This window comes from Scyliorhinus torazame, chromosome 1 (genome assembly GCF_047496885.1).
Source record: "Scyliorhinus torazame isolate Kashiwa2021f chromosome 1, sScyTor2.1, whole genome shotgun sequence".
Lineage (NCBI taxonomy): Eukaryota > Metazoa > Chordata > Chondrichthyes > Carcharhiniformes > Scyliorhinidae > Scyliorhinus > Scyliorhinus torazame.
The window spans coordinates 403,805,327-403,827,996 of record NC_092707.1 but is presented as its reverse complement, the minus strand read 5'-3'; the positions used below and the strand labels follow the sequence as shown (position 1 = coordinate 403,827,996).

General features: G+C 51.5%; 1 protein-coding gene across 1 annotated transcript in view; it reads right to left on the bottom strand.

The window, feature by feature from the left end:
• Positions 1-3,399: 3,399 nt before the first annotated feature.
• LOC140428062 (myc target protein 1 homolog) overlaps positions 3,400-22,670 on the bottom strand; it is a 41,064-nt gene continuing 21,793 nt past the window's right edge. Inside the window, exon 2 of the mRNA XM_072514078.1 lies at positions 3,400-11,377. Coding sequence (XP_072370179.1) covers positions 10,848-11,377 — 530 coding nt within the window. The 3' untranslated portion in view covers positions 3,400-10,847. The remainder of the gene's footprint in view (positions 11,378-22,670) is intronic.

Sequence of the window (22,670 nt, the reverse complement as noted above, 5' to 3'; positions counted from 1 at the left end):
AAATAAGCACGCTAATGCTTGTTTGACAATAATAAACAAGAGTTTGATACAAATGAAAATGTTGCATATAGTGATTTCTGAGTGAGGATTCACTGGACTTTCACCTAAAATTGAAGTATTTACAGTAATATCTGTCTTTGTTCTCACGCGAATCATAATTCCAAGATGTCCTCAACCACAATCTCTTGCAAAACAGTGGTGAATTCTTTCTGGAAAGCATAAGATCTGAGGTGAAACTTACTACAGGACTTCCTCAAGGAAATGGGACCAGGGAGATTTTACCAGAATGACTTCTCTGTAATCAGTCTTGGTGCATTACTAGAGGAGTTCTGCTCTGTCGGTGATGCTTTTTTTTGGATGAGGCATTAACCCGCAGCCCCAGCTGCCATGTTGGGTGGGGGTAAAAGATCCCATTGCCACTAGCGCACATGAAGTGGAACACAGCCTGAGTGAGGCAGCCAGAGTGGGGATTGAAAGTTGGTAATTTGGAGCAGTGTGGTAATTCAGAGCTGAGTGGGAGGAGGTGCTTTTTCTGTTTGTTTTGTTTTCTTTCTTTTTGTTTGCTTTGTAACTGTTAATCTGCGGGGCGAGATCCAGAGAGCATCCTGGGAAGCTAAGTGATATAAAGACCTACCTCGTGTATCTGCAGCGGTAAGTGAAGGTAAGAGTTTCATTAAGTTTCTTAAATAATTTAATTGGTGATAGAAATGTCGGTCAGTGGGGTTAAGTCCTGCACTTGTGAGATGTGGGAGATCCATGACGCTTCCTGCGTCTCGGATGACAACATCTGTAGGAAGTACACCCAATTGCAACTCCTCACAGACTGCATGGATAGGTTGGAACAGCAGTTGGATGCACTTCGGACAATGAAGGTGGCGGAAAGCGTCATAGACAGGAGTTTTAATGATGTTGGGACACCAAAGGTGCAGGCAGATATATGGGTGACCGCGAGAAGGGGCAGGCAGTCAGTGCAGGAATCCCCTGTGGTCATCCCCCTCTCTAACAAGAAGACCGTTTTGGATACTGTTGGGAGGATGGCCTATCAGAGGATAACAATAGCAGCAGCCAGAACAGTGGCATCACGGCTGCCTCTGCTGTTAAGCAGGAAGGAACAAAGAGCACAAGATCAATAGTTATATGGGACTCTACAGTAAGAGGCACAGATCAATGCGTTTGTGGACGTGAAAGAGACTCCAGGATGGTATGCTGCCTCCCTGTTGCCAGGGTCCAGGATGTCTCTGAACGGGCAGGAAGCATTCTGAAGGGAGAGAGTGAACAGCCAGAGGTCGTGGGACATATTGATACTAACGACATAGGCAGGAAGAGTGATGAGGTCCTGCAGCAGCAGTTTAGGAAGTTAGGTACAAAGTTAAAAAGCAGAACCTCTGGGGTTGTAATCTCAGGATTGCTCCCTGTGCCACGTGCAAGTGAGGCTAGAAATAGGAAGATAGTATAGCTCAACTTGTGACTAAACAGCTGGTGTAGGAGAAGGGATTTCAGATACCTGGACCATTGGAATCTCTTCCGGGGCAGATGGGACCTGTACAAGAAAGACGAACTGTATCTAAACTGGAGATGCATAAATATTCTGGCTGAGAGGTTTGCTAGTGTCACGCGGGTGGATTTATAATAATAATCTTTATAATAATAATCATCTTCATTGCCACAAGTTGGCTTACATTAACACTGCAATGAAGTTACTATGAAAAGCCCCTAGTCGCCTGTTCGAGTACAGGGAGGGAGAATTCAGAATGTCCAATTCACCTAACAGCGCGTCTATCAGGACTTGTGGGAGGAAACCGGAGCACCTGGAGGAAACCCACGCAGACATGGAGAGAACGTGCAGACTCCGCACAGACTGTGACCCAAGACGGGAATCGAACCTGGGACCCTGGCGCTGTGAAGCCACAGTGCTAACCATTGTTCTACCGTGCCGCCCATTTAAACTAGTTTGGCAGGGGGGTGGGAACCAAAACAAAGGTGAATTAATTGAAGGGGAACTAGAGAGTAGGGCCAGTAAGACTCAGAGGAAGAGCAGGCAGGGTATGGTTGCTGATCAAAGAGGGTCTGGTCTACTGAAGTGCATTTGTTTCAATGTGAGAAATACAGATGAACTTAGAGCTTCGATTAGTACTTGGAACTAGGATGTTGTTGCCATTACAGAGGTGTAGTTGAGGAAGGACAGGATTGGCAGCTTCACGTTCCAGGATACAGATGTTTCAGGCGGGATAGAGAGGGATGTAAAAGGGGTGGGGGAGTTGCACTACTGGATAAGGAGAATATCACAGCTGTACTACAAGAGGACACCTCAGAGGACTCATAAAAGAGGCAATATGGGTAGAGCTCAGGAATAGAAAGGGTGTAGTCACAATGTTGGGGGTTTACTACAGGCCTCCCAACAGCCAGCGGGAGATAGAGGAACAGATATGTAGGCAGATTTTCATGAGGTGTGAAAGTAACCCTTTGTTGTTGTGGTGGGTGATTTTAACTTCCCCCACATTGACTGAGACTCACTTAGTGCTCGGGGCGTGGATGGGGCAGAGTTTGTAAGGAGCATTCAGGTAGGCTTCTTGAAACAGTATGTAGTTAGTCCAAACTGGGGAAGGGCAGACTGGTCCTGGTATTGGGGAATGAGCTTGGCCAGGTGGTTGACATTTCAGGATGGGAGCATTTCGGGAACAGTGACCACAATTAATTAAGATTTAAGGTACTGATGGATAAAGATAAGTGTAGCCCTCAGGTGAAGGTACTAAATTGGGGAAGGCTAATTACAACAATATTAGGCAGGAACTGAAGAATGTAAATTGGGGCAGATGTTTGAGGGCAAATCAACATCTGGTATGTGGGAGGCTTTCAAGTGCAAGTTGATAGGAATTCAGGACCGGCACGTTCCTGTAGGGCTTAAGGATAAGTATGGCAAATTTCTGGAACCTTGGATAACAAAAGATATTGTGAGCTTAGTCAAAAAGAAAAAGGAAGCATTTGACAAGTTGGGGGGATGGGAACACACAAAGTGGTAAGTGTGGAATACAAGGAAAGTAGAAAGAAACCTAAGCAAGGAGTCAGGAAGGCCAAAAGTGGTCACGAAAAGTCATTGGTCAGCAAGATCAAGGAAAATCCCAAGGCTTTTTATACATATATATATGGTCCACTCAAGGACAGGTGAGGGAAGCTATGCGTGGAGCCAGAGAAAATGGGCGAGGTATTAAATGAGTACTTTGCGTCAGTATTCACCAAAGACAAGGGGTGAGATTCTCCGACCCCCCGCCAGGTCGGTTGGCGGGCCCCCCCCCCCCCCCGCGATTCTCCGGCCCGGATGGGCCGAAGTCCCGCTGCTAGAATGCCTGTCCCGCCGGCGTGGATTAAACCACCTACCTTACCGGCGGGACAAGGCGGCGCGGGCAGGCTCCGGGGTCCTGGGGGGGGGCACGGGGCGATCTGGCCCCGGGGGGGTGCCCCCACGGTGGCCTGGCCCGCGATCGGGGTCCACCGATTCGCGGCGGGCCTGTGCCGTGGGGGCACTCTTTTCCTTCCGCCTTCACCATGGTCTCCACCATGGCGGAGGCGGAAGAGACTCCCTCCACAGCGCATGCGCGGGGATGCCGTGAGTGGCCGCCAACGCTCCCGCGCATACACCGCCCGGCAATATCATTTCTGCGCCAGCTGGTGGGGCACTTCCGCCAACTGGCAGGGCGGAAATCAGTCCGGCGCGGGCCTAGTCCCTCAAGGTTAGGGCTAGGCCCCCCAAGATGCGGAGGATTCCGCACCTTTGGAGCAGCCCGATGCCCGACTGATATGTGCCGTTTTTGGCGCCGGTCGGCGGACATTGCGCCGATACCGGAGAATTTCGCCCAAGGAGCGGGATTTACTGACCCAAGACTCGATTTCATAATCGGCGATCGGGCGGAGAATCTCTTCTGACGGTGAAATCAGGGCGGCGCTTATTTGACGCAGGTTTTGTGTCCTCCGTCCCCTCGAAATGGCATCATCGCATCGCGCCGCAAGCTGTTGGAACGGAGTTAGCACATCGCATGAAGGCCCTCCCCTGATGCTCAGTCCCTGATGGGCCGAGTTCCCCACTGTTGACGTGTGGTCTCAGCCATGCGGGAGCCCAGCGTGGCGACTGCGGACTGCATCCAGTGCCGCCAGCAATGCGGGAACTCAGCATGGCGACTGCGGACTGCATCCAGTGCCGCCAGCCGTGCGGGAACCCAGCGTGGCGGCTGCGGACTGCATCCAGTGCCACCAGGCGGGCGGGAGCCCAGCGTGGCGACTGCGGACTGCATCCAGTGCCGCCAGCCATGCGGGAGCCCAGCGTGGCCGCTGCGGGCTGCATCCAGTGCTGCCAGGCGGGCGGGAGCCCAGCGTGGCGGCTGTGGACTGCATCCAGTGCCGTCAGCCATGCGGGAGCCCAGCGTGGCGGCTGCGGACTGCATCCAGTGCCACCAGCCATGCGGGAGCCCAGCGTGGCGGCTGCGGACTGCATCCAGTGCCGTCAGCCATGCGGGAGCCCAGCGTGGCGGCTGCGGACTGCATCCAGTGCCACCAGCCATGCGGGAGCCCAGCGTGGCGGCTGCGGACTGCATCCAGTGCTGCCAGGCGGGCGGGAGCCCAGCGTGGCGGCTGCGGACTGCATCCAGTGCCACCAGCAATGCGGGAGCCCAGCGTGGCGGCTGCGGACTGCATCCAGTGCTGCCAGGCGGGCGGGAGCCCAGCGTGGCAGCTGCGGACTGCATCCAGTGCCGTCAGCCATGCGGGAGCCCAGCGTGGCGGCTGCGGACTGCATCCAGTGCCACCAGCCATGCGGGAGCCCAGCGTGGCGGCTGCGGACTGCATCCAGTGCCACCAGCCATGCGGGAGCCCAGTGTGGTGGCTGCGGACTGCATCCAGTGCCACCAGCCATGTGGGAGCCCAGCGTGGCGGCTGCGGACTGCATCCAGTGCCACCAGCCATGCGGGAGCCCAGTGTGGTGGCTGCGGACTGCATCCAGTGCTGCCAGGCGGGCGGGAGCCCAGTGTGGTGGCTGCGGACTGCATCCAGTGTTGCCAGGCGGGCGGGAGCCCAGCGTTGTGGCTGCGGACTGCATCCAGTGTTGCCAGGCGGGCGGGAGCCCAGCGTGGTGGCTGCGGACTGCATCCAGTGCTGCCAGGCGGGCGGGAGCCCAGCGTGGTGGCTGCGGACTGCATCCAGTGCCACCAGGCGGGCGGGAGCCATGCTGCTGGCATGGGCAGAGGAGGAGGGGGGGGGGTCCAAGAGGGCTTGCGCCATGTTTTACAGCGCGACCGCTGCAGGTCGTTGCCGTGCGCATGCGTGGCCACGGACCCAGCCATTCGCCAGCCGTTTTCATCGTGGGAGCTTAATTCGGCGTGGCTGCTAGCCCCTCACCGGTCGCAGGATCAGTGAGGGGTCATTGCTGATGTTTTTGTCGTAAAACGCCACTGTTCCTCCGCACTTAGTCTCAGAAACGTTGAATCCGGCCCAGGGACTTAATGCACGATGAGTCTGGGGAAGGGTGTGTAGATAGTTTAGGTCATGTTGAAATCAAAAAGGAGGAGGTATTTGGAGTCTTGAAACAAAGAAAGGGGAGGTTCTGTCTCACTAACTTGATCAAGTTTTTGAGGAAGTGACGAAGGTGATTGATGCAGGTAGGGCAGTGAATGTTGTCTACATGGACTTCTGTAAGGCCTTTGACAAGGTCCTTCAGAGCAGACTGGTACAGAAGGTGATGTCGCACGGGATCAGAGGCGAGCTGGCAAGATTAATACAGAACTGGCTCAGTCATAAAAGACAGAGTGTAGCAGTGGGTGGTGCGTTTCTGAATGGAGGGCTGTGACTAGTGGTGTTCCTCAGGGTTCAGTTCTGGGACCTTTTCTGCTTGTAATATATATAAATGATTTGGACGAAAAGGTAACTAGTTTGATTGGTAAGTTTGCGGACGACGCAAAGTTTGGTGGAATTGCGAATAGCGATGAGCACCGTCCAAGGATACAACAGGATATAGCTCGGTTGGAGACTTGGGCAGAGAAATGGTAGATAGAGGTTAATCCAGACAACTGTGAGGTAATGCATTTTGGAAGGTCGAATAGAGATGGGAAATATACAGTAAATGGCAGAACCTTTAAGAGTATTGATAGGCAGAGGGATCTGGGTGTGCAGGTATACAGGTCACTGAAAGTGGTGACGCATGTGGAGAAGATAGTCAAGAGGGCATACAGCATGCTTGCCTTCATTGGACTGGGCATTGAGTTTAAAAATTGCCAAGTCATGTTGCAGCTTTATAGAACCTTAGTTAGGCTGCACTTGGAATACAGAGTGGGATTCTCCCGAATCCCCACGATAGCCCGACGCCGGCGTAAAAAGCGGCGCGAACCACTCCGGCGTCGGGCCGACCGGAAGTTGCGAATCGCCCTCGCTTCTGGGGGCTAGGCCGGTGCCGGAGGGGTTGGCGCCGTGCCAACGGGCGCTGAAGGGCCGGCGGCAGTTAGCGCATGTGCAGAACCGCCGGTGTGGTTCCGCGCATGTGCAGATTGGCCGGCGTATTCTAGCATATGCACGGGGGGGGTGTCTTCTCCGCGCCGGCCATGGCGGAGGCTGGCGCGGAAGGAAGGAGTGCCCCCACGGCACAGGCCCACCCGCAGATCGGTGGGCCCCGATTGTGGGCCAGACCACTGTGCCCCCCCCCCCCCCCGGGGCCTGATCTCTCCGCGCCCTCCCGAGGACCGCACCAGCTGGCCTACCAGCCAGGTCCCGCTGGGATGGACCATGTCCATTTCATGCCGGCGGGACTGGCCAGAAACTGACGGCCACTCGGCCCATTGGGGCCCGGAGAATTGCCAGGGGTGACGCTGCCAACGGCCCCCGACAGGCGCGGCGTGATCCCAGCCCGTAAACCGACACCGGAGAATACGGCGCCGGCGTCGGAGGGGCGGGGCGGGATTCACGCCGCCCCCCCCCCCCCGGGGATTCTCTGACCCGGCGGGGGGTCGGAGAATCCCGCCCATCGTGTTCAATTTTGATTGCCACACTATCAGAAGGATGTGGAGGTTTTGGAAAGATACAGAAAAGATTTACCAGGGTGTTGCCTGGTACAGAGGACAGTAGCTATGAGGAGAGGTTGGAAAAACTTGGTTTATTCACACTGGAACAACGGAGGTTGAGGGGTGGCCTATTAAAAGTCTACAAGATTATGAGGGGCATGGGCAGAGTGGATAGTAAAAGCTTTTTCCCAGGGTGGAAGAGTCAATTACCAGGGAGCATAGGTTTAAGGTGCGCTGGACAAGGTTTAAAGGAGATGTACGAGGCAGGTTTTTTTTACACAGAGCGTGGCGGGAGACTGGAATTTACTGCCGGGGAAGGTATGGAAGCAGATATGATAGTGATTAATAGGGGCGTCTTGACAAATACATGAATAGGATGGGAATTGAGGGATATGGTCCCCGGAAGGGTAAGGGGTTTGAGTTCAGACGGGTAGCATGGTCGGTGCAGGCTCGGAGGGCCAAAGGGCCTGTTCCGGTGCTGTAATTTTCTTTGTTCTTTGTTCACTATTTCAAGGTTCCTGGACCATCATTTCTCTTACAAGCAACATTGCACACACACACACACAAAGCGGTGGTCTGCTAGTTATCACATTGCTGTTTGTGGGAAATTGATGATTTTGAAAAGGTTTGTGCACAAAAACGTGATTCAAAAAGTAATAAAAAATGATAATGCAAATTAAAAAGTAATGAATTCAGAAGTAATTCATTGTCAGTGAAAGCACTTTGGAAGGATCTGAGATGGTGAAAAACCCTACAGGGTTATTTTGTTTTTCTTTAAGACAGGATCCTGTGAAGGGATAAAGTGTTTACCTGATAAGTTACTGATTTAGAGGACAGCATTATAATAATCCTCTATCCATTCTAGTATCCTTCCATCCACCAAAGATGATGGAAAAGCTGCAAAAAATCAATTTCAGTTGGGGTACTGTTATATGCTACACCTTTGCTGATGGTCAAAGAGGCCAATACTTGAGAGGCAGGTTTTATCACAAATGCCACATGTGAAGCTATCAAATCTCATTGTGGGTTGTGTTGTCGGCATTGGCATCTGTTGGCAAGCCGCTGTAGCCACAAATCATCGTGGTAGTGCACAGCAGCCCACAGGAGCTGAAGCCATTTGCCCCCTGTGTTGGATTAGTGCCAAAGATCACGAGGGCTCTACCCCTGATGTTTCTCCCACCTGGATACATTAGGATTAGGGTTCAAAATGAACTACCCTCAGCAAAAATGGAAATTGTTGAGCTCCTTTTCTCAAAAGTAAATTGCCCATGTTTCACAGCCTAACAACAAGGTTACAGGCCTTTTAAACCATCAACTTGGTCCTAAGGGTCAGCTTGATGTTCGTTGTACTCTTTATGTGAACAAGCCAAAGGTGGTAACTGCATCCAACATCCTGTAGGGACCAGATCTTCTGACTGCGTTGAATGCCTTAGTGAGATCTATGAAAGCATGGTAAAGAGGTATAGCCTGTTTCCTACACTTCTTTCAAAGCTGGAGAATACCGTGTCCACAATGGATCTGCCAACATGGAAACTTTACTGTACTTCTGGGGACAGTCAGTCTGCAAGTAGATGACGTTTTTTAAGTACGAGCCTGGCAAAGGCCTTTGCCATGACACTAAGGAGTGAAGTGCCCACATCTGGTCGCTCACCTGTGTTTTTGTACAATGTGATGATTTTTGCATCACTCCGCGCCTCTGTACCCCCTCCATTCATTTTAGCAGTTTTGATTAGTCAGAAAGGCAGAAATTAGCCAATCTAATGGACAGTGACACATTCTCAGACTTTAAGTGGTCGCGTCAATGGCAGTTAATGAACAGAAATAATACATCCTGTTTCCTGAGTGTCAGGGACATTCCTCATGAGCTTCAAAACTTGATGATTATTATCACTGGCTTGACAGACGTCTAATATTCTCTGGTTATCTCCAGATTTTGGGTGGTTTTTGAGTGTTCACGCTGAGAGCAGAAACTTTTTCCACAAAGTGTCAGCAATGAGCATTATCCATTCACAGTCCGTATGGATTGGATACAGAGTGAAACTCCATCGTCAATACCTTATTGTTTCTTTGCAAGGCATTACTAATGAGGCTGAGGTTAGGGTTACAACATGGATTATATGCAGGGTAAAGCTTCCTCCTAACTTCACTGCTGAACAAACACAGGGAGGGGGTATCATGGATTAGATGCTATTCAAATGCTCCTTCTATTGAATATGGCCAGGTCAGGTAGATTATTGAGTGATGAAGGCACAGAAGGAGGCTGTTCGGTACATTGTGCCTATGCTAGCTCCTTGGTAGAGCCATCCAAATTGATCTTGAATTATAGAATCATAGAATTTACAGTGCAGAAGGAGGCCATTTGGCCCATCAAGTCTGCACTGGTCCTTGGAAGGAGCATGATACTAAGCCCACGCCTCCACCATATCCCCGCAACCCAGTAACCCCACCTAACGTTTTGGACACTAAAGGGCAATTTAGCATGGACAATCCACCTAACCTGCACATCTTTGGACTGTGGGAGGAAACTGGAGCACCCAGAGGAAACCCGGCGACCACCATCTAATTATGGAGAGTGCGCCTTCTCTACACCACCCAACAACTGCTTTAACTGCAGCTTAGAAGGATGCCCATCACTACAGCAGCCAAACATGTTTCTACACTAGTCATCCTGTCCATAGAGCTGAAGTATAAGCAGTGTGGGCTGAATGCTCATACATAGAATGCCAGAAAGGCCTGTCTCAGTTTGAATCTAACTACCAGCAGAGGGCGACCTTCTTCAGTAAATTTCAGCTGGATTTCGACCCGGTTTCAAGTGTATTTAATCTTTGCATCATCCACTGAGAGTCAATAGATTTCTTTCGGATGTCCTGTATGTATAATGGTGTCCAGTGCATTGCTGAGTAATGCTTGTTCTCAGCCACCTGGGTGCAGCAATCAGAAATGTTCCTCACAGAGCAACAAAGAAGCTGCAGGCAAGAAAGAGAGATTGGAGAAAACATTGGTGCTGAGGGAGTGCTGCACCGTCAGAGGAGCTGTCTCTCTGTCTGTCATCTCAGGTGCAACGTGCTTCGGGACAGACTCAGGTGCTGCAAGTCTTTCTTGTAACTGCAAAGATTAGAATCACCTGATTTGAAGACACTTGTTATAGAATCAGAGAATGTTCACAGTACAGAATGAGGCCATTCAGCCCATTGAGTCCATGCGGGCTCTCAGTTACAGCAACTCCATTTGTCCCAATTCTTCGCTCTTTCCTCAAAGCTCTGGGAAATTTTGTCTGCAAATGCCTATCCAATTCCTTTTTAATAGCTGAAATTTTGAAAGCCTCAGCCATCCTTTCCGGCTGTAAATTCCAGATCCTAATCGCTCTTTTTATTTAAATGAAAGGTTTTCCTCATGAGGCTGTTTTTGTTAATCACCTTAAATCTAGGTCCTTTTATCTTGACTATTCCGCCAATGGACACATTTTCTCTCCATCTCCTCTTGTACACAGTAAGAAGTCTTACACCAGGCTAAAGTCCAACTGATGAAAGAACTGCGCTCCGAAAGCTAGTGATTCAAAACAAACCTGTTGGACTTTAACCTGGCCTTGTAAGACTTCTTACTGTGCCCACCCCAATCCAATGCCGATATCACCACATCATGGCTACTCTTGTCCAGACACTCCATGTGAACACCTCTATCGTGTTTTGTGTGTTTTTCCACAGCCAGTGAAAGTTCCACCCATCCTATCCAAAGTTTAAGTATTAAGTTACAAGTACTGTGAACCCATTGATTCTGGTGCTGCTCCTAAGCATTTGGGCCAGCAGGGCATCATGCGAGCGCCTCTTTGCTGGGTTCCATCACAAACTCGTAAGCAGGAGGCGGGGTCTGAGATGAGTGACAGTCATAGTGCCGGCTCTCTGACCAGTGTTGCTCCTGGTAGCCCAGGCTGCAGTTGAGTGTGGACGAGGTGTCAGTGCCAAGCAGGCCGGACGATGATTGCATCCCGTCCAGCCCATCTACCAAGGGTGCTTCTGCGAAAGGATGGAAGGTGGAGGCTCTGAAAGTAGATTTCCTCCCATAGGTGTCAGCTTGGTCCTGGGAGGCCTGCCGCTGGAAGGCCAATGTGCTGGCCAAGGCAAGGTTGCTGTCGCCGTGTCTGTCATAGCTGTTGCTGCGGTAGAAACCGGTGCGGGTGAGCATGATGTTGTGTGACGAGGATCGGTTGCGGTGGTTGGTGGCCGGTGATATGGAAGCACTGGCCTGCTTCCTGCGGGCCAGGCAGGTGAAGAGGATCCAGATGAATGCACCGATTAGGATGCCAACCCCAACAGACAAGGAGAAGGACAGGATAACACCTGCTAAACCAGAAAAAAAAGAAAACACCATGAGTAAGAAAGACAATCCCACAGCAACGTTCATGAACTCTTGACATCCCACAGACACTGAAGTAGTTGTGAGGTATAGGGCGGAATTCAGTAGAACCGATGTGGGTCTTGATGGGGAGAACCGGTGGGAGTCCAGGGTGGGTTTGAACAGGAGGGCTGACACTGTTCCAAGGTGCTTATCCAGACAGTATCAGGCCTCTCACTCTATAAAGCCCCAGTAGGGTGGAAATCCTACCCCCCCCCCCCCCCCGAGAACCGCCAGCCAATCGGAGACTGACAACTTTGTTGAACAACAGCATCAGCAGGAGTGGTGGCCACTGCTGGTACTGCAACTGGGGCCTTCCCAGAAGAACGGCTCTGTTTGAGGTAAGTGGGGCCGGATGGGACTCCCAAGGGGGGGGGGGGGGGGTATTCCGCCTGGGGGGGGAGGAGGGGATTCACCAGCAAGGGAAGAGGTGGCTTTTTGCGGCTCACCTCTTCCTCAATTGGATACAGAACAAAGGACCAACCTCCTCATCTCAGAAGGTCACAGAAAAACCTGACAGGCAGGGAGGTCGCATGCAAGCCTTGCCACCCTGGATTTAATCAGGGGGAGGCAGGAAGGCAATGGGATCACCAGCCCATTACCCTCTCGCCTGAGCACACATTTCCCCTGCCTCCGGGCTCCACTCCGGTGGGGCATTAAATTCCACTGTTGTAGTGTCGAAAATGCAGCAACCAATTTACCAGGGATGCAATTCAATGTCTCACCCCAAAACTGGCACCTCTGCCTGTGCAGCACTCCTCCAGCACTGACCGTGTCAGCCTGGATTTGGTGCTCAAGCCTCTGGGGTGAAATCTGAACCGATTTCTGACTCAGAGGAGTCACTGTTACCCACTAAATGTGAGTCACTGGACTTCAAGTGATTGAAGGTGAAAATGAAATGAAATGAAATGAAAATCGCTTATTGTCACAAGTAGGCTTCAAATGAAGTTACTGTGAAAAGCCCCTAGTCGCCACATTCCAGCACCTGTTCGGGGAGGCTGGTACGGGAATTGAACCGTGCTGCTGGCCTGCCTGGGTCTGCTTTCAAAGCCAGCGATTTAGCCCTGTGCTAAACAGCCCCTAAATTGCCCATTAGTGTCCGAAGATGAGCAGGTTAGGTGGGGTTACCAGAACAGTAGAAAAGGAGGATAGCTACCACAGAAGTCCTGAGGACATTAATAGTAGACCGGGGATAGGGACGAAATAAAATTAATGTAAGTAAAATATCAATAATTAGGAAATTACTGGAACTAAAGAGTGACAAACCCAAAGGATCAGATGATTTCTGTCCAAGGGTGTGAAAGTAAGTAGAGGAGCACATTATAGATGCACAAACTCTAGACTCAGGAGTCGTCACAGGATTGGAACAGTAGGCCAGTTAGCCCAACAGTGGTGGGGAAATTGTTGGAGTCTTCAGGGGTTAAGTTACGAGGAGAAATTATACACATTAGGCCTGATTTCTCTAGAATTTAAAAGGTGAAGGGGTGATCTGATCGAAGTCTTCAAGAAAGTAACAGGAAATGGCAGGGTAGATAAAGATAAAGGGACTAAGTCCCCATGCCGACGGTGTGGTGTTGGGTGTTCTGACACACAGAAGAGCCAACACAGTTGCATATGGTACAACGCTTCTTTATTTAAACTCACTATTTACAACTTGGTCTTTGCACTCTGCACGTGGGGGGCTCCCTGCTTGTGGTGTTTCAACAGCTCTTTCTTGTTTCCTTCTCCCCAGACCTACTGACCTCCAGGTGTCGTGCTCGTGCTTTTTATGTGGTTGGTGTTCTTGTCTGTGATTGGTTGTGGTGTTGTGTACTCTGATTTGCCTGTTAGTGTGTCCATCATGATGTGTGTTTGAATATCATGACATCCCCCCTTTTTACAAAGATATGTGCCTACGTGGTAATAAATATGATCGTGACGTGAGTGCATCTAAGAGTGTGTGTGTGTCGTGTGCAGCATGTGTCTATGACGGAACTATGTACATGGGGCGATGTCGAGTGCGTCACATGAATCCAGTTGTACCATAACATAACAGAAATGCGAACGAGAGAAGAAGAAAAAAAATTTGAACAGTTGTCCAGTCAGACGACATCTGGAACGATAAGCAACAACAGGTTATCTTGTAAAATTGTCCAACTTATTAAACATATGAACTGTATTATAAGTCCATTCTAATGGGTTTGCGACGAATTCGGGTTGACCGCCTTAAGGGTGGATCAAGAACCACCGGCTGCTGTGCAGGCATGGCCATGGGTGGCGATGGAAAGGGCGTGATGTGCGGCAGCTCCACAAAGTCATCCTCGGAAGCCTGTTGAGGATCTGGCGTGTTGTGTGGCTGTGAGCGTGGAAGTCGGCGAAGGGCGCGCCGATTGCGGCGACGCACGGAACCATCCGGCATGCGAACCAGGAACGAGCGGGGAGCCACTTGTCGGAGGACTTCGGCCGGTGCTGACCAGCCACCATACGGTTGATGGACGCGTACTTTGTCTCCGGAGGACAGGGGGGGCAGGTCCGTCGCTCGTGTGTCGTACCGACCTTTCTGGCGATCACGCTGCAGTTGCATGTTCCGAAGAACCGCCTCATGGTCTGTTGTCGGTGCCAGGACGGAAGGTACCGTCGTCCTGAGGGAGCGACCCATTAGTAGCTGCGCTGGCGAGAGGCCCGTGGATAACGGGGCCGATCGATAGGCCAGCAAGGCAAGGTTAAAGTCCGATCCGTCATCAGCCGCCTTGCACAGGAGCCGCTTTGCGATGTGGACACCCTTTTCAGCCTTCCCGTTCGATTGTGGATGCAGAGGGCTGGATGTCACATGAGTGAAACCATATGCCGCGGCAAAGGACGACCATTCACGGCTGGCAAAACAAGGTCCATTGTCTGACATGACAGTCCTTGGAATGCCGTGGCGAGCAAACGTTTCCTTGCAGGCCCCAATGACTGCGGACGACGTCAGATCATGGAGAGGCATGACTTCCGGGTAGTTTGAGAAGTAGTCTATAATAACAATGTAATCTCTGCCGAGCGCGTGAAATAGGTCAACACCCACCTTCGCCCAGGGGGACGTCACCATCTCGTGTGGTAGAAGTGTTTCCGGAGGTTGCGCTGGCTGAAACCTCTGACAGGTTGTGCAGTTGAGCACCATGTTGGCTATGTCTTCATTAATACCCGGCCAATATACCGCCTCCCGGGCCCTTCGTCTGCATTTTTCGACGCCCAAGTGGCCTTCGTGTAGTTGACGAAGAATCATCTGGCGCACACTGTGTGGAATGACGATCCTATGCGATTTCATAAGGACCCCGTCTATATTGGTGAGATCATCTCGCACATTATAAAACTGGGGGCACTGCCCTTTTAGCCACCCTTCCGTCATGTGGCGCATCACTCGCTGCAGCAGAGGGTAAGTCGCCATCTCTGCGCGTATGTGGGCCAGACAAGGATCATCAGCTGGCATATTTGCTGCTGTCAGAGTCACGTGTGCCTCAATTTGACGCACGAACCCCTCCGCATCTGGTGGTGTGCTCACTGCTCGGGAAAGAGTGTCCGCCACTATGAGTTCCTTCCCCGGAGTGTAGATCAGTTCAAAATCGTACCTCCTGAGTTTAAGTAAGATGCGCTGGAGGCGAGGAGTCATGTCGTTCAGGTCTTTGTTAATGATGTTGACCAGGGGGCGGTGGTCAGTTTCGACCGTGAATCGTGGCAGGCCATACACGTAGTCGTGGAACTTGTCCAGTCCAGTTAACAAGCCCAGGCATTCTTTTTCGATTTGCGCGTAGCGCTGTTCGGTAGGGGTCATGGCTCGTGAGGCATACGCAACCGGGGCCCATGATGACGTGCTGTCTTTTTGCAGGAGTACCGCTCCAATACCAGATTGGCTGGCGTCTGTTGAGATCTTTGTAGGGCGAGTCGTGTCAAAGAAGGCCAGCACTGGTGCCGTGACCAGTTTGTGCTTGAGCTCCTCCCATTCCCGCTGATGCGACTGGTGCCAGTTGAATTCCGTCGATTTTTTTACGAGATGGCGCATGTTTGTTGTATGAGAAGCCAGGTTGGGAATGAACTTCCCAAGGAAGTTGACCATGCCCAGGAATCTTAAGACAGCCTTCTTGTCAGCCGGTCGTGGCATGGCTGTGATGGCGCTAACCTTGTCTGCATCGGGACGGACCCCGGACCTTGAGATGTGGTCCCCGAGGAATTTCAGCTCCGTCTGGCCGAAAGCACACTTCGCACGGTTGAGACGCAGGCCATTTTGCCGTATGCGGGTGAAGACACGTCGAAGACGATGCATGTGTTCCTGCGGAGTGGTGGACCAAATGATGATATCGTCCACATATACACGTACCCCTTCGATGCCTTCCATCATCTGCTCCATAATGCGGTGGAATACTTCAGATGCCGAAATGATGCCGAATGGCATCCGGTTGTAGCAGAATCTGCCAAAAGGGGTGTTGAATGTGCATAGTCTTCGGCTGGCCGGGTCCAGTTTGATCTGCCAGAATCCTTTGGACGCATCCAATTTAGTGAATATGTTGGCTCGCGCCATCTCGCTGGTGAGGTCTTCTCGTTTCGGGATGGGATAGTGTTCCCGCATGATGTTGTTGTTCAGATCTTTTGGATCTATACATATACGGAGCTCGCCAGAGGGCTTCTTTACACAGACCATGGAGCTGACCCATGGCGTGGGCTCCGTGACCTTGGATAGGACCCCTTGGTCCTGAAGAATCTGCAGTTGTGCCTTGAGGCGGTCTTTGAGAGGCGCAGGAACCCTGCGAGGTGCGTGAACGACAGGGATGGCGTCCGGTCTGAGTCGAATCTTGTACGTGTGTGGCAATGTCCCCATGCCTTCAAAAACCTCCTGGTTGTGAGCGAGGAGGGAATGGAGATTCGCGTGGAACTCAGCATCCGGGAAGTCGGATATCTCATCTGGAGAGAGAGACATGATGCGCTGTACCAGGTGAAGGACCTTACACGCTTGTGCGCCCAGTAACGAGTCCTTTGATGAGCCCACAACTTCGAAGGGGAGTGTGGCCGTGTACCTCTTGTGAGTCACCTGTAGCTGGCAAGATCCTACGGACGGGATAACGTTCCCGTTATAGTCAACCATCTTAAGCCGGGATGGTGTGATGGGTGGTTTGACCTTCATGGCCTGGACTGCAGAGTAAGCAATCAGGTTGGCGGATGCGCCGGTGTCCAGACGGAAGGCAACGCGCGATCGGTTGACCGTCAGGGTGGCACACCACTCATCGTCTGGATTGATGGCATTGACCTTGTTGACATCAATGACGGCAACTCGGAAGTCATCCTGGTCATCTGCATCACTTAACTGGAAGTCGTGATGCGTGGGCTGGACGGTCCTGACTCGTGTGCGAAGTTGTCGAGGATGCGCCGGATCCATGGGTTGAGCCGCACGACAGCGGGCTGCGTAGTGGCCTATCATGGCACATCTGTTGCACTGTCGGTATTTTGCAGGACATTGCCCTTTTAAGTGTAGACCTCCACACTTGCTGCACGTCATGACGTCACGACGTTCGTTGCGCCACTGCGCATGCGCAGTGCGATCTTGCGGTGGGCGCGCCTGCGCAGTGCGTCCCTCGTTGTGGCCGTTATTCTTGGCGCGCACCTGCGCGGGAGACCGCGAAAAGCGCGGGAAGCGGCCGCTGTCGTCCGGGCCGTGGGGCGGGAAGAAATCGACGGCCTGGATGCGTTCAACGTCGTGGGCGGCCTGGCTTGCCGATTCGACGGCTGGGGACCCCCTCCGTGCCAACTCGGACGCCTGAAATCGGGCAAAACGGCAGGCAGCATTTTCATGGAGGACACAGGCTTCCACAGCAGACGCTAAGGTGAGGCTCTTTATTTTAAGAAGCTGCTGGCGTAGGCCACTAGAGGCAACGCCAAAAACAATCTGGTCCCTGATCATGGACTCTGTGGTGGTGCCGTAACTGCAGGACTGCGCTAGAATCCGGAGGTGCGTCAAAAAGGGTTGAAAAAGCTCCTCCTTACCTTGCAGGCGTTGCTGAAAGATGTATCTTTCGAAAGTTTCGTTTACTTCAGTTTGAAAGTGCTGGTCCATTTTGAGGATGACCGTGTCATATTTGGCCTGGTTTTCGCCTTCCTCGAACACCAGTGAATTAAAGACATCGTTTGGGTGGGGGCCTGCGTAGAAGAGGAGCATTGCAATCTTCGAATCATCCGAGACATTCTGTTTTTCGGTGGCACGGATGTACAGGTCAAATCGCTGCCTGTAGAGCTTCCAGTTGGTGCCTAGGTTCCCCGTGACTTGCATCGGCCGCGGTTTGCCGGTGTGGTCCATGTCCAGAATGGCAGGTTGGTAGGCAGGTATCGATCCACTCCTGTACCATGTGGTGTTGGGTGTTCTGACACACAGAAGAGCCAACACAGTTGCATATGGTACAACGCTTCTTTATTTAAACTCACTATTTACAACTTGGTCTTTGCACTCTGCACGTGGGGGGCTCCCTGCTTGTGGTGTTTCAACAGCTCTTTCTTGTTTCCTTCTCCCCAGACCTACTGACCTCCAGGTGTCGTGCTCGTGCTTTTTATGTGGTTGGTGTTCTTGTCTGTGATTGGTTGTGGTGTTGTGTACTCTGATTTGCCTGTTAGTGTGTCCATCATGATGTGTGTGTTTGAATATCATGACAGACGGGAGAACCAGCGCCAACCATTCCGGCATCAACAGCCCCCGAAAGTGCAGAATTCTCCGCACTTTCGGGGGCTCGGTGGACTCTGGAGGGTTGGCGCCCCTCCAGCCGGCGGTAAAGGGACCGTGTGAGTTCGCGCCTGCGCCAAAGGGCCGGTATGATCTTGCGCATGCGCGGAACCGCCGGTGTGGTTCCGCGCATGTGCAGACCGGCCGGCGTATTTTGCCGCATGCACTCTCTGCGCCGGCCATGGTGGAGCCCTACAGGGGCCAGCGCGGAAGGAAGAAGTGCCCCCATGGAACAGGCCCGCCTGCTGATTGGTACGCCCTGATCATGGACCAGGCCACCGTGGGGGCCCCCCCCGAGGCCCGCCCCCACCGACTTACCTGCCAGGTCCCACCGGTACATGAATTGAGTGATTCTCGTCAGCGGGACGGGCTAAAAACGGATGGCCGCTCGGCCCATCGGGGCCCGGAGAATTGCCGGGGGGCTGCTGCCAATGGCCCCTGACCGGCGTGGCGGGAATCACGCCCGCGCCCGAAAAACGCCGCCGGAGAATATGGCAGCCGGAGTCGGGATGGCAGGGTGGGATTAGCGCCGCCCCCCGGGGATACTCCGCCCCGGCGCGGGGGGGGGGGGGGGGGGGGGGGGGGGCGGAGAATCCCGCCCAAACTGTTTTCGCTGGTTGGAGAGTCTTGAACTGGGGGCACAGTCTAAATAATAGAACTATACCATTCAGGAGAGATGTTAGGAATAACTTCTTCATTCAAAGGATAGAAGAGGTTTGGGACTCCCCCACAAGCAGCAGTTGAAGCTAGGTCAGTTATTAATTTTAAATCTGATATCGATAGATTTTTGTTAAGCAAAGATATTAAGGGTTATGGGTCAAAGGCAGGTATATGGAGCTGGGCCACAGATCTTGTTGAATTGCGGAGTAGGCTCGAAGCGCTGAATGGTCTACTCCTGTTCCTATGTTTCTGTAGGGTAGGTGAGTGAGCCGAAATAGAGTGCTCTTTCGGAGGGTTAGCAGACATGATGGGCTGAATAGTCTTCTTCTGCACTGTGGCGATTTTCTATGGATTCCATGAGAAATTTGGAGAGCAGCCACTGACGTTTCAATGGACTCTCCAAATTTTCCCATCCAGCCTGCCTGACGATGCCTACCATTGACGGGACTGGGACATCCCAGCCTATGAGAGGGAAAGTAGGCATCCTACCTGAGGTGAGTTCCACCATGGCTGCTGGAACTCCGAAAGATAAACAAAATGCTGCAAACACTCAAGTTAGGAGTAGGCCGTTCAGCCCCTCCAACCTGTCCTCTCATTGCTTTAGATCATTGTTGCAGCTCAACTCAATGCCCCTCGACTATATCTTTTTAAAAAATTCTTGGCAAAATTCCTGGCGAAGCCAGCATAAAAATTCTAAGTGGAAATTGGTCATCCTTAATTCATGACCCATCCCAGTTACCCTTCATTGAACTGAGTGGCTTGCTAGGCCATTAAGAGTCAACCACTTTGCTGTGGGTCTGGAGTCACATATAGGTCAGACCGGGGAAGGACGGCAAATTTCCTTCCCTAAAGGACATCAGTGAGCCGGTGGGTTTTTCTATCGAAGATAGTTTCATCGTCGTCATCACTGAGGTTTTAATTCCAGATTTATTAATTAGACCTAAGTTCCAACAGCTGCCGTGACTTTGATCCTGCCCCAAGAATGTTAGCAAGGCCTCTGAATTACTGGTCCAGTGACAGTATCATCGTGCTAACATCTTTCCTATCATCCTTAGCTACCGCAAGTCAGGTCTGTGGAGAAAGAAAAAGGATGAAACTTTCAGGTGGATGACCTTTCTTTAGATGGTCATTATCCTGGAGTGTTACTGTAGATCAACTTTGGGAGAGAGCAATAATATTCAGACTCCTGTGATCTCTGTCCTAGAGCAACAATAATGACAAATCTAAACACTATTATCTCCAAGTTTCCTTTCAAGGCACACATCATCCTGATCTTGCCCGTGGTGACCACTTGCCATGGAAAAAATATTTGTAAATCATGTTCCATTGACCATTCATCCTCTATCATTTCTATGGCCCTCCTGAACTTAACGAATCCCTGAGAATGGTCAGAGTTTCAAACGTATGAGAGAGAAACCCAGTGTCACTTTTTCCCTGACCGTGAAACCAAGCTTGAAAAAAAATCAGGTTCCTCCATTCGGGGAAGCTTGGCTATGATACATTCAAATTCTCTTTGCTTTTATCCTTTATTTTCTTTTGATCTAATTTGATGCATCTTATAAACCAGGTGGCACTGCCTCTACTGGTGGATCAGTGGGACTGCTGGATGATAAACCTCAGAATAAAGACAGCCATTGTCAGATACACAGGGCTGGATTCTCCGTTTGGGAGACTAAGTCCCCACGCCGGCGTGAAAACGGTGGTGTTTTACGCCAGGAAAACTGGTGCAAAATGACCACCGATTCCCTGCTCTGGGGAGGGAGGGGGGGGGATGAGCAGCCAGGCAGAATAGAGCTCCCAGCTGCCGCTGCCGATACGGCCCAGAGCATTGCCGGGTCCGTGGCTGTGCATGCGTACGCCAGCGGACTGCAGCGGCCATGCTGTGCTTCATGGCGGATGCAGCCCCCGGCCCCGGACCGCTAAAATGGTGCCCCCCCCTTCGGCTGGCTCGCGTGCCCCGCCCCAGACCGCCCCCCACAGTGCTCCCATGGATCGGCCCTTCTCCGACTGTGGCAGCGCTGGACTGGGTCTGCAGCCGCCACGCGGGGTCGCCGAACAGTGTGAGCACACATGTCCCACGTTGAGAACTCGGTTGCTCAGGGACGGAGCATCGCGGGTCGGGCCTCAGGCAATGGCCTGAGGCTGTGGATACGGCATGCGGCGTACTCGTACGCCGCTTTTCAGGGGGTGGAGTATCTGAAAAACAGCGCCTCCCCTGATTTTGGCATCAAAACAAATTCTCCATCCCGTCGCCGAGCACGATTTCGGCGTCAGGGATCGGAGAATCCAGCCCACAGAGACAGGTGGAGAAGGGAGAATAGATTAAGAGTGAGAATGGCTGCATTTTCATCACTGGTGAAAGATTTTGGACTAGCCAGAGGTACAACTATGCTGATTTGGTTTTCGTAGAGAACACCTCACGTACACAATGTGGGTAAATATGACCAGAGGACGTGGGAGCAGAACTAGCGCCATTTGGCCCATCGAGTCTGTTCCGCCATTCAATGAGATCATGACTAATCTGATGTAATAATCCTTAGGTCCACTTTCACGCCTTATCCCCATAACCCTTGATTCCCTTACTGATTAAAAATCTGTCTATTTCAGCCTTGAACATACTTAATGACCCAGCCTGTGCAACTCTCTGCAGCAAAGGAAAGGTACTTTGCCTGTGTATTTTTGCTCACTGGTCAATGGAAGTGAAGCAGACACATTGATCAAAAAACACTCACATTCACAGTTCATTAACAATTTCATCACAAATAAACACAAATGTTAAAGGTTCACAACCATGTGAAGAACTTAGAGCAGTGTCTATTGCTAATTAAATAATCAGAAATGGGCAGCACGGTGGCACAGTGTTTAGCATTGCTGCCTCACTGCGCCAAGGTCCCGTTCAATTCCCGGCTTGGGTCACTGTCTGTGCGGAGTCTGCACGCTCTCATCGTGTCTGCGTGGGTTTTCTCCGGGTGCTCCGTCTTCCTCCCGCAGTCAAAAGATGTGCAAGCGGTGGATTGGCCATGCTAAAATTGCCCCTTAGTGCCCAGGGATGCATAAGTTAGGTATAGGGGTTACGGGGCTACAGAAATAGGGTCGGGAAAGTTGAGTGGAGTGCTATTTCAGAGGGTCAGTGCAGATTGGTGGGCCGAATGCCCTTCCTCTGCACGGTAGGGATTCGATGATTCCTTTAAAAAAAGGGAAATGCAATTGGCCACATCTAGATTCCTAATTACACACTTGGAGAACACTTATCAATCACAAATTGATGAGTGGTCTGAAATCTTTTACATTTTCCTGAGGCGGCAGATGGAGTCTCAGTTTAACTAAAAACAAATCTCCAATAATGGAGCACTCCACTGGCCTGTGAGCCTAGATTTTGTGTTGAAGTATTTGGACTGGGGCTCAGACACACGATGACTGTGATGATGCCGGAGTTGGGCTGGGGTGATGACTGTGAGACAGCAGTTCTCACTGAGCCACAATTAACACAATCTGCTCGCCTGGACTCTTACCATTTTGGCGGTGTCTTACACGGTGGATTTTCTTCACCGTGCCTTCTGCAAACCAGGACATTGAAAAACATTTTTTTTAATATTAAATTAGTGAGCAACAAAGTTCTGTTCAGTAATTGTTTCTTCAATCTGGCAAGCATGGTTGGTATGTTTGGACTGTGGCATTGTTTCATTATTTCATCTTCCTGCAGCCATGTACATGCACCAGATGTCAGGAAATTCCTGAGACAGCCAAGGACTTGTTGATAAATTCACTATCAACACAAATCAACGTGACTAACACAGGAAAAGGCTGAAGTCATCAATGTCTGTAATTTAGGCTTCAGGGGCTGAGAGGTATCGTCTTCAGCT